This window comes from Urocitellus parryii, chromosome 7, assembly GCF_045843805.1.
Source record: "Urocitellus parryii isolate mUroPar1 chromosome 7, mUroPar1.hap1, whole genome shotgun sequence".
Taxonomy (NCBI): domain Eukaryota; kingdom Metazoa; phylum Chordata; class Mammalia; order Rodentia; family Sciuridae; genus Urocitellus; species Urocitellus parryii.
The window spans coordinates 151,647,114-151,659,887 of NC_135537.1; the positions used below are offsets into that span (position 1 = coordinate 151,647,114).

A 12,774-nucleotide genomic window follows, 5' to 3' on the forward strand; every position below is an offset into this window, starting at 1 on the left:
CTTACCCAGAGAAAGGTCTGGAGGACTGAATTGGATGCAGTTGGGCCTTGGCTCACTAGAGGGAGCAGAGGACCCGAGAGAGGAGAGAGGGAGAGAACGTGTCTGGTTAAGTGTGGTGTGTGCGCACCAGGAGGAGGAGGGCCCGGTGGGGGTGGCTGCCTTTAACTGCTCCACCCTCACTTTGTCAGCAGGTAGAGAGCGTGATTGCAGTCCTAGGGGAGGGAGTCAGAAGTAGAACACCAATTACAAACCACAGGCTTCCTGCTCTAGGGAGTTTATCCAGAGTTGTCTTTCTGAAAAGGAAGCACTCGAATCCTTCCGAACTTTCCAAGTCCATCCATGATTCAGAGATATTGCCTTCTCCCTCTGGGATTTTCTGTTTCTGGTAGTGAATTGTTGCTGATATATTTGCTACTTGTGCTTCTTTTCTCTTTCAAGATTTGATTATTTAATGTGCTGTTCGGAGAGAAAAAGAACTTTTGTTAGAAAGGAGATTTCAGAAGTGATTTTGGATCGTCTATAAGTGTTTTTAGAGTTCTTGGGGACAGTAGCTCTCACCCTGGAATAAGTTTCTGCCTTTGATCTGCATGGATTATTTTTTCAGACTGCGGAATTTCTCGTCACCTACTTGTAGTATGGGGCACTTGGTTTGGTTGCAGAGTAAGAAGGTGGAAGAATGAGCTGTACTTGGTTAAGCAGTTCAAACCTTTTTTGAGCAGGATCTATAAAAGCATAATTGAATTTGTCACCCCCGTGGATTCCAGTGGGCCCAACAGCGCAACAGGTTTGCAGATTTCTTTTGAAATTCTTTTTTTTTTCTCCCTCTGCCTCAGAAAAAGAAAAAATCTCTATAGTAGGTTCATATTCAGTTGCTCAGCTTTTCAGCACTTATTTTGAAGACTTTATATGATTTTTAAACTTGACCCTGGAACACAACGGGTTTTGTGGGTGAAGTGCACTTATGTTTACTTAAAGGTGCACATTTAAAAACCTTATTCTGTGTTTATCCAAAGCTCCCAATTCGTATATGTGCTTACAAATAGCACAGATCTACCCAGGCTTCATTGTATTTTTTCAGGGTGTTCTACTTAAAGCCTGTGACTAATCACCTTCCTAATCCCCCTATCTTTTATTCCCCACCCCCTCAAGGAATTTGAAAACGTGTTAGGAATAGTCCTTTGTTTTTCTTATGAATTTAGAAAATTACGGATTATAAAATCTGGATATTACTTTACCAAAGCATCTCATGGGAAATCAAAGTGCTTGGCATTCCCAAGCTGGAGAGTAGAATTTGGAATCCCTAAGAGAGAAACGAAAACGGAGATAGAAATATGAACTTTAACTGGGAAAGATAGTTGGAAACTATACCCTTTTCATATATTCTAATTTTCAAAGTTAGAAAAGGTTGTGATGTTCAGGATTATCCATAATGTGTGAGGATATATAAATTAGCACCTAATTTATAGGCAACTTTAAGAAAACCCCCCAAATTATAGTATGTCCAAGTTTATGAAAAATATTTAAATTCAATGGACCTAGAACTTTGGGCTACAGTGAAATTCAATTTAACATGGAAACTTCTCTGTGTGCTGTAGCATCTTTGGACATCCCTCAAGGTGTGGCATGAATTTTTTTATCATTCCGTCTCTTCCCCTATTAAAAAACAAATCTCCTGTGGTCTTTAATTATTTACAGTTGACACATTTTGTGGCTTAAAAGGGCCACTTCTCCATTGTCTAAGCTGGAGTTCTTCACTCTCACTTTTGATGCATGGCCTTAGCTGTTTACTTTGTCTTGTTTTGTTCATCAACATTGGGGTTAGTTGGTCGACAACTTGATGCATATGGAAGACCAACACCAAGTGATCTGACATAATAAAAATTCATAATGTGACGTTCAATTTCAAGCAAAGTTGGAAATTCCAAAAAGAAGTGGTGGTTTTTTTGCTAGTCAGAGTGAAAATGGAAGAAAATGACATACCTGCTGCAGAAGTGGGCTGAAAACAGTCTTCTCTGCCCAATCAGGAATGCCACCTGTTCTTGGGAATATACTGTAGAGAAAGGAAGGGTCAAAACTGTGACTTGGCTTTCAGAAACAGAAGCATAAATTTTCTCTTCCTGCATTTGTCTGGATCTGAGAACCTGCACTTGGTGTTAGCCAGTGGAAGCAGTATGTATGGCCGAAGTGCATTGCTGCAGCTGGTAGCATGAGTGGTAGCCACCAGCTGCAGCTGGCTGCCCTCTGGCCCTGGCTGCTGATGGCTACCCTGCAGGCAGGCTTTGGACGCACAGGACTGGTACTGGCAACAGCGGTGGAGTCTGAAAGATCAGCAGAGCAGAAAGCTATTATCAGAGTAATCCCTTTGAAAATGGACCCCACAGGAAAACTGAATCTCACTTTGGAAGGTGTGTTTGCTGGTGTTGCTGAAATAACTCCAGCAGAAGGAAAATTAATGCAGGCAAGTATAATTTTATTATATTTCACTTTCCATCTGTTTGAAACATGCCTTTCTTCTTTTGTCTCCCAAACCAAATACCATACAAGGGCTTCTGCCGCTTAGCTTTCTGTTTGTTCCATCCTTTAAGGATATTGCCTTGTTGGCATTCTAAAGCAAATTATTTTATGCTCAAGAAGAAATACATAAATTCTATATTTTAGAAGATTATTTGTTTATTTTTAACTGGTATTGCATTGCTTTTTTAGAATCACATAATAAAACCTTCCTTCATAAGTCATATATTCTGGGTACTATTTTTTGATAAATGAAATATATGGGCTTATATTTAATTGATCTCGGGATTATAGTTTACTTCCTGTTAAAAATCTGAATTGAGCACTAAGGAGGTTGATTTTAATGGTCAGCAGCACCTTGAAATTCTAGACTGCCCTTGAAGCATATTTGAATATAGTGTCACTTTTAAAATTCAGTCAAGCTTGAATGGTACGACTGGCTTTATACCACGTGTGGCACCCTATTGCTAAGCCCAAAATGGAGAGGACTGGATTACAAAATGGACACAAAGTGTAAACCTGTTTCCTGATCCCTTTGGTCTTATCCACACATGATTTTATCACTTTCTAAATTTTAACATCTGTCTTTTTCTTGACCCACAAAGTTTTTCAGACACAGTTGCTTAGGCATTCGGACTGTGAATTTTGCCTGTAACTCATTCACAACTAACTATTCCTTATGTGTCGAATTTATGAACTGATTGGGGCCATAGCTTTTCATAGCCAATTCTCATTCCCTGTGGTGAAAACAGAGCTTAGTGGGGCTGTATCTTTTTAATGGGCATTCTCTTGTCTTATTCCATAAAATGGTGTTGCTGATTGATAAAAGCATATAATTTTATAAAATGACACTTTTTGCTGTAGCTCTTTGGACACAGGTTAAAATGTCCTTAAATATGATCAATCTCAGCATCCAGCTCAGATTTTTAATTTTATGATTATGTATGGACTATAAACAGAACCAAAGTATTATATGAATTTAAGTTTTCATTTACTTAGAAAAAGAAGGTAGGAAAACAAAAAATTTATAGAATTCTTTTCCAAATTCAAGTTTTTAAATATATGGGTTGATAGTTCTTCCTTACATTTCTTTGGCAGTATTTTAAAGCTGGGAAAATTATTTAGAAGAAGAAATGGGTAAAATGGATGGTTCTAGTATTCAGAAAAATAAACAGGAAAGAAGAGTATATCTGAAAAAAAATGGTGTTAAAATTTTTTGGTTAAAATGTCAGTCATTTAATTTAGATTCTAGAATGAAACTGGGAATACTTAAAAATTGAAATAAGAAATCATTTAGAATGTAACCATTGGAAAGGAAACTTCCTTACTTTGCCTCCTTAATATCCTGAAGCATGAAGTGTATGTTCAATTTTAATCTTTAGCATAAATAATTTTCTTTAAAGTCATATTTTTATATCTCTGAAGTCTTGGGAACTTTGTGCCTTATGCCCTTTTGATAGCATGTTCAATTGATTATAGGCTGCTTAAACTAGTTTTCTCTTTTATTTTAAACTTCTTATCTTCTATTATTATAGAGCTCTATATAAAACTTCTGTTTTTTTTTTTTAATAAAGGAACAGGTAAATGAGAAGCACCAGTTGGCATTCTGTTTGCCTTCCTTTTTTATTTTATCAATCTGTATATCCTCTCTTATTTTGCCCTTTTTCTACTCCAGCAAATATTGCTGATTGTTTTTTTTTCCTTCTAACTATGACACTCTCAGTATACTTTAAGTATTACAGTATTGCTTCTTTATTTTCTAAGGAAGGAATTTCACTGTATTTTAGCAAGGACCTTCAGATTTTATCCTGGACAGTTATACATCAGCAGCAATTTTAAGTCTTTACCTTTTCTGTCCATTCATACCGCTTATGGTCATTAATAAATTTTATGCTATCCTAAAATTAGTCTCTGGACACATTCAGAATTGGTACTGGTTTATTGCATGTTAATCAGTTGTTTAGTACTGGTCCTGGTTTATTGTGTGTTCATCAATTTTTAATCCACACCAGTTACTAAATTTTCTTAATTGCCTTTTATGAGAAACTTTATTTTTAAAAAACAGAGAGCAACCTTGTGTATTGTATGCATTGTTTTTTCTTTATCTACCATTTGATTAACTATTTCAAAGAACTCTAGTGTGTTGGGGACACATGGTTTACACTTCCAGAATCTGTGCTGTTTGTTCCTTATCAGATTACATGCAACTCAGGTTTACTCAACTGTGGTTAACCAGGCCTTCCATTTAACTGAAGATCCGTTTATATCTTCTACATTTGTGCTTTGTAGCACTTTGGCTTTCTTGATGAATAGCTATACCCTAATGTCACAAATATAAAGATAGTCTTCTATATTGACTTTGAGAAATTTCGGATAATTCTGTATATCCTCCTACCTACAAATTATTCTAGCTGCCTGTTAAAATTAGTCATCTCCAAAGACAGAGTCAGATCTTTGTAAAATTGGGGTGTCATGTGCTATAAAACTGAAAGGTATGAAAACAGTAATTTAAAAAAAAGAATTTAAAAAAATATATAAAAAAGGATAACATTGTGGTTTTGGGACTTCACCGAGAGTTTCTGAAAATAAAACTTTACATTTTGCTCAGTTAATTCAGGGTATGTATCTCACAGGGACCAAATTAACTGGATTTTCATTTATATTAAATTTTAACTTTTCTTAGACAAAGACTGTGCTTCCAATTTAATAATAAAATAGACTGTAGAGGGCTGGGGTTGTGGCTCAGTGTAGAGCGCTTGCCTAACATACATGAGGCACTGGCTTCAATCCGCAGCACCACAAAATAAATAAATAAATACATAAATAAATAAATAGACTGTAGAATTGGCTCTAAAATAATTTGTCTCAACTTTATCTGATGGCTGTACATACAAGAGCATTGAAAGCCAAGAATTGATTAATTTTTCCCCTGATTCTTATCCTTCACCCTGTGTGCTAGGATTTTTCTTTGCCAACAATACTCTCCATTTTATAAGGTGTAAGTTTTAAATATTGATATTCTTCTAAAAGTACTAAAATTCAAAATGAAAGAGGAATGTTGCCTTTATTGTATATTTTTCTATTTCTGAATCTTCTCTTTTCCATGCAAAAACTCCCTATCTTAGTCTTAACCAAATTGTGTTACTTTCTATTTTGCCGGAAAGCTTTTTCTTCACTTTACTATATCATTTCAAATCTCCGAGCTGGTTTACTGTTGTCTTTAAAGTGTCTAATTCATAGATTTCCCTTACATTTGCCAAAATCTTTGTTCCTTCCTCTTCTTTAATTCCTTTCTACCTTTCTTTCCTTTTGTTTTCCACTCAATTTGTATATTTAGGATAGCCTTCCCCTGCTAGTATTTCTCTTACTAGTCATCAAAAAAACAGGACAAGAAAATGTTCCTCATCTCCTACTTTCTTGGTGGTGTCTGATAAAAAGGACGACATGATAATGATTACAACTGCTTACTATTTTTATATTCATTTGACTATTTTTTTCCTTTTTTATACTGAAGAAGGAAAACATACTTTGTCTCATTTCCAGTTTTCTGAGTTGTTTACCTTTTACCAATGTTTGTTTCTATTATTTCTAGTAATGTTGCTACAATTTCCAAAAATTGTTGTAGTCATTTATTCTTTATTAAGTATTATTTAGAAGGACAATGCAAAATTAATCTCCTTTCTTCTTAGACTAAAAACGAAGAGGATCCTAGTATAGCCCAACAGAGGTCACCAACTCTGTAACTATCACATTCTTCCTGCTCAGCTGGTTGTCCTGGATTTTCTTAGACTCCAGGATAAAGTTATGATCAAGATTAGAATGTACTGCCCTGAGGCTGGTGACCTACAGTGGGAGCAGGGTGGTTTCACGTTTGGCCAGGAGCAATAAACAACTCCTCCTGGACAAATTCCCCTTTGCAAAATGTCTGTGCTTGCCTCTTAATTTTACTTATTAGTTAATGCATAATTATCACATCTTTGAATTTTTACTTTATTTGTAGTCAGGCCTTGAAACTTTTAAATTAAATTTTTAAATTTTGGGCCAGAGTTAGATAATCCTGTGTAGCAAAGTAATTGATAAAATGACTAAACTGCAATTCAAAGTTTTTGACTTTCAGTTCTGACCTAGACATTAAATAGTTGTATGATTTGTGAAAAAATAGTTTTTACCTTTCTAGGTTTTAGATTCCTTGCCTGTGATATTAAGATATTGAAACCTAAATAGCTACCAAACTGATTCTATGTACTCTACATGTTTTAGCTCTCTAGATTTTTATAACTTCATGATAGAAAAAGTTCAGTGCTTTTCATTTCCACATTTTACAGATAAGGAAACTGAGGACTTAAGTGTTAATATTTGTCAAAGCATTAACTAATATTTGCAAGAAAGTGGTATAGCTGCAACTCAAACTGCAGAACCCATGGTTTTCCAGCTCTAAGTTTCTGTACATCTAAGAATGTCACAGGTGACTAGAACACCAGAGTAGGTTTTATATAATTAGTTCCAAAGTAGAAAGGAATGAAAGTGATGTGTACCGTTGTCTGAGTTGATCCAGAATACACAGCATCCTGCTACCTTCTAAAAATCTCCATTTCTTCTATTTTTTTCTCATTTGGTATTTCATTTCCACAGATATGAGCAAATCAGAATCTTTATTCAGTATCTACATTTGATTAACTTTCTCTTCGTTTTAAAACAGCCTACGATGACTACTAAAAGAGGAACTTGAAATAATAAACTCTGAAAATAGCATGTATTTAATTGGCATTGCTCAAGTTAGAGTTCCTTGGATGCAGATTTCAGAGTGATTTTGCGATTTTACTTTGATGCCAGCCTTTAAAAGAAGTATAGAATAAATATTGAAGACATAGTCAACTCACAGTTATGTTAATGGAGGTGCAGAGAATCCAATTAATTGCCAATTGACTTTGGAATGTAGTCAGAAGTACACCATTGGACACAGTGTGTGCACAGCCATTTTCAGGTGCTTGCCTCCTACGATCCCTGCTCAAAGCCTTCTAGATTTTGTTGTTAGAAGCCTGGTACTCAGAAAAGAAAAGCTGCATTTTTTTTTTCCTTCAGTACTGGAGATTGAACACACGCTATGCAGGCTTTCTACCATTGAGCCTCATACCCAGCCCAGGAAGCTGCAGAAATAGAAAAATATGCAATGATAATTATTCAGGTTAAACAAGGTATCTCTTTTGTAAGTAGCCATCAAAGAGATTGTATATATAAGAGAGATTTATATACAGAAAGATTTGTATATATAAGATTTCTGTAATTCACTTGAAAATCCAACAAAAAAAGTTCAAATTCACAAATCTCTTTGATTAATAGGAAGTACTACGTGAGGAATGCTCCTGGCTGTTGCTCCTATCAGGTTGCTTGTTGTTAGTAGATTCTGGGGGCATATATTTCCTTGATTTTGTACTAAAGTGCATATGTATGTACATGTATGGAGTGATTTTTTTAATCTAAAAAGTAGCCACAATTTACTTTTTATATGATATTAAAAGTATTACTAGAGCTCATGGTTTTGTTTGTTTTTATATAATACCTTTATATTTTGTTCATTGGAAAGAGCTTATTGGAACTTTTTTGTGCTTTATTTTCTTACAGTTGTTAAGTACAATAAGGGGAAATGTTGTAAATGAGCAACGTATCATTACTGTACATGTTGGGAGCCAGAACTGGTAGCAGATATTTTCTCTAAGTGTGGGAATGATGTCCCATTGAATTTGAATAGTAATTTTCTTCCAAGAAGCTTAAAATGATTCACGAATATCTACAACCAGATAAGAACAGGTAACATTAACTCCACTTTAATAAAAGGAGGAAACCTACTAGGGGAGAGAAAGCAAGAGCAGAGTCACACAGAAGCTGACTCAATCTGCTTTGCAGGAGATAGAATAATAATTCAATCTTTAAAAGTTGTCTGAGGATGTGAGAACTCAATTTTTTATGGAAATCCTAAAAAGATAACATACTGTCAATGGCTGAGATCTTCTTTTTGGATCATTGTGACAATTCACAAAAAAAACTGTTGGTATAAAGCTATTGGCCAGTTTTATATTTCAGAAAAACCTATGAACTAATACCCTGACCTACATTTGTTGATCTTTTGAGAATTATTAGCATAAAAACCAGTATTTAGAATGACCTGTAAGGCTCCTGTGATCTTGCCTTATCACCCTCTCCTGTCCTTCCTCTTCCCTTCACTTGACTCCAGTCACCAGGGCTTCTGCTGTCCTTCAGTTAGATCAGGCATACTCTCACCGCTTGTTAGTCTGTATTGACTTTGAGGAATTTTGTAATAGTACTTGTAGAAGAATATCATAATTTAAAACTTTGCATGTACCTTATAAAATGGATATTAAACAAAGAGGTATAAGAATAAGAACAAAAATTCATTTTTAAAAAATATTTATTTCTTAGTTTTAGGTGGACACAATATATTTATTTTATATTTATATGGTGCTGAGGATCGAATCCAGTGCCTCATGCATTCGAGGCCAGCACTCTACCACTGAGCCATAATCCCAGCCCCAAAATTCATTTTTGATATAAGACTTACATTCCATATATTTTCTTCTTAGTTCTCCCAAATGTCACCCCAAAGTGTCAAATAACCTTCTCAGACTATCCTGTTCTGAAGGATTCTTCCTATTTCCCTCAGGGCTCATATTTCTTTTCCCTAATTTAATTTTCTATACAAAATTATTGTCATGTGATATGCTATAATGTTTTACTTGTGTAGTTGTCCATGTCCCCTCTGTAATATATGAGCTTGGTGAGTCAGCCTAATGTCATGCATGTTATCCCAGCTACTTGTGAGGGAGAGGCCAAAGAATCACAAGTTCAAGTCCAGCCTAGGCAGCTTAGGGAGACCCTGTCTCAAAATATTCAAAAGTAAAATGGTCTGGGGAGGTAGCTTAGTGGTAAAGTACCCGTAGGTTCAATCCCCAGCACCCCCTGCCAAATGTGTGTGTGTGTGTGTGTGTGTGTGTGTGTGTGTGAGAGAGAGAGAGAGAGAGAGAGAGAGAGAGAGAGAGAGAGAGAGAAAGTAGGATTTTTGGTCACTTTTGTTCAAAGCTCTCTCTCTAGAGAAGCACCTTTAGTATACTTAATGCCTTAGACATAGTAAGTACTCAATAAATACTAAGTGAATATAAGGAACATCTGGTGTTACTGAGTAACTCTAATAGCTGGGAGATAACTCTAGGGTAAAATATTTATCTCATCAGATTTTAAAATATAAAGTCAATTATTTTAAGTGTTTTGAGTGATAGAGTATGCTGTATTTCTTTTTTTAAGATGTAGGTGGATCCAATGCCTTTATTTATGTTTACATGTGGTGCTGAGGATTGAATGCAGTGCCTCACAGGTGCAAGGCAAGTGCTCTACCACTGAGCCACAACCCCAGCCCAGTATGCTGTATTCTTCTACACCTCTAACTTACTAATAACCTAGTGTCGCCTTGATTGTTATTTCAAAAACAAACACAGCTATACTGAATATTTTTAAGATACTCCTTTACATAGCATTTATTTATTTTGATAGGTTAGCCCTTGCTCTTTAGGAAATTCTGGTTTTCCAAGGAAGATTTATGGGGTACTGATTTTAAACCTTTGATTATAAAAAGTATTTGTATATATGTACAAAGGACCGGAACTCACCTTCTTAGTTCTTAAAAAAAAAAAAATATATATATATATATATATATATATATATATATATATATATATATTAGTTATAGGTGGACACATACCTTTATTTTATTTTTATGTGATGCTGAGGATCAAACCCAGTGCCTCACGCATGCTAGGTGAGTGCTCTACTGCTGAGCACAACCCCAGCCCCACCTTCTTAGTTCTTAAACTTGTGATTCCCAGTTCTGATTTGAGATTCCATAAACCATTAATTTTTAATATTTTCTGTGTGTGTCATATGTCTCTTTGAGAATGTGATAAAAATTATTGATTATATGTACGAATACACATATATACTTAATATATAAAATTTTGTATGAGATTTCAGTGAGTTGAGTCTCTGAGATACATCTGACTTTAGATGAAGAAGCTGTTATCCTAAAATAATCCCAGCTATTTCAAGAAATGAGACAAAATTTCAAAACTAATTTACCCTTAGTTTAATTTTATAAAAACATTTGTATATGTTACACATCAATAATATTACGATATAGTTAACATAATATTATGATATAGTTATAAGAAAGTGACCTGATTGTAGATGTAACAAAGATTTGTTTGTGTGTAGTAAAGGAATATTCTCTCCAAATATTAAGTGAAACCGTGCATAAATTTGAGAAATGCTTACAATGCTTCAGCATGGTGGTTTCACTTTAAGACCCATAAGAATAAAGGTTATTTTAGTGATGTGGTTTTTTTTAATTTGTTTTTTTTAGTTGTCAATGGATATTTATTTATTTATGTGTAGCTCTGAGAACTGAACCCAGTGCCTCACATTCTAGGCCAAACGTTCTACCACTGAGCTACAAACCCATCTACTGATGTGTTTTGATACAAGTAGAACAATTGTGGCCCTACTTGGTTACCAAATTCTGAAAACAGAGGTATAAAGCAAATTCATTTGGGTTACTTTCCATCTCTTTGGTTTCTTTCCATTTTTTCCCTTGGGGTAGAATTCCTTGGGTTCTTAAAATATCTATTTGCTTTAATGGAAAACTTTGCTTAGGTTTGTTGTTCCTTGCTTGTTTGTTTTTAAACAACAGATAAGCCATTTTACATTATTCTTACTTTTGTCTGGGTTCTAAACCTGATGTTTTATGGATAAATTTTGTTTTCTTCTATACTTTTTAATATGTTGGGAATTTGTGTTTAGCTTGCAAATTTGGAAACACTAAAATGATCAGAATGATTTAAGAGTTAACATTTTTAAACTTTGCAAGCACAAAGGTGACCCACAGTATTTCTTCAGATAGGAAATTAGATAATTTAGAAATTCTGGTCCCTGAATCTAAAGCAGTGATGGTTTCTTCAAAATAGCAACACTCCAAGAAAATTATTTTTTTAAATCTAGAACACTTCTTTTATGATAGAATTGACCATAGTACAACTGTAATTTTAAATAGCACTTTGAATTATCATGTATCCATCAATTTTATATATGCTAACACATCAAAAGTGTACTGTTGTACATATATACTATGATACTTGAGAAATACTGTTGTCATTAATTCTGTAGAATGATCTGGATGAGACTGAAGGCCTAAATCTTTTACGTCTACCGTTCTTGCTATTTTCTAAAAGTGATTACAGATTTCCACTCTTTTTTCCTCAAAACCATTTTTCTACAGTTTTGTGAATTATATACTCTTAAAAAACTTAAATGATTCAGGTTTTATTTTTTTGTTTTTGTATCATCTATTTAGAATCATATTGATTATCTAACATTAATATTTTCATGGCCAAGTTTCTTTACATTTGTGAAGGACTCTATTGGCCATCTATGTTGAAATTAAGTTCTATTAAGTTTTTCATTCCTAGAGTAAAATAGAGTTTGGTGGCAGAGGGAGATAATAGGAAAAGGTATTCCATTCATGCAATAAGTTTCAAATTTCAAGCTAGAAGAAACATATAGTCCAATTTTCATTTTATAGATGAAGAAATTAACCCAGAGAAATTAGTGCTTTCCAGTCAAACAACTGCCAATCTACTGCTCTGTCTTACTGGCCAACATTTATTTTTTACATTTTTTTATACAGGTCTCTGTGTACGCAAGGCAAGCACTGTATCAACTGAGCTATATCCCAGCTCTGGCCAACATTTTTAGCAAAGTTTATTTATTTATTTTAAACATTTTGGGGTCATTGCAGGGAAATTTTTAAAAGCAGGTATGGGAAGAGATTTTACCCTTGAACATTCCACTTAAAAAACATTATGGACTGTCATAGAGTTTCTTTCCTCTTTGATCCCTTGTCAACTATAAGGCATGCTATAAAACAAGTGAACAAACAAAAAATACCTTGCCACAATTTAGCATTGCTCTCTGTGGTGCACATGTTATCTGCCATTAAATCTCTGCACACCAGGTGGCCTGTAGCCTTGGATCATCTCCTCAAAATGGTAGAGGCTCTCTCTAAAGTTTAGGCTGAGAACCTCACCAAGATGGGAGGTTGTGCTATATTTCCTGGATCCTTCACAGTGTGGCTCCTCTATTTTGTACCATATGCTGTGGCAGATTCTATAGGAATTCAGAGAACATCACCCCAGCCTAGTC

The 12,774-nt window shown here is 34.7% G+C and overlaps 1 protein-coding gene across 1 annotated transcript in view; it reads left to right on the plus strand.

Moving 5' to 3' along the window:
- The first annotated feature begins 447 nt into the window (after positions 1–447).
- Rnf43 (ring finger protein 43) overlaps positions 448–12,774 on the plus strand; it is a 60,992-nt gene continuing 48,665 nt past the window's right edge. Inside the window, exon 1 of the mRNA XM_026407356.2 lies at positions 448–2,458. Within this exon, the coding sequence (XP_026263141.1) occupies positions 2,207–2,458 (252 nt within the window). The 5' untranslated portion in view covers positions 448–2,206. The remainder of the gene's footprint in view (positions 2,459–12,774) is intronic.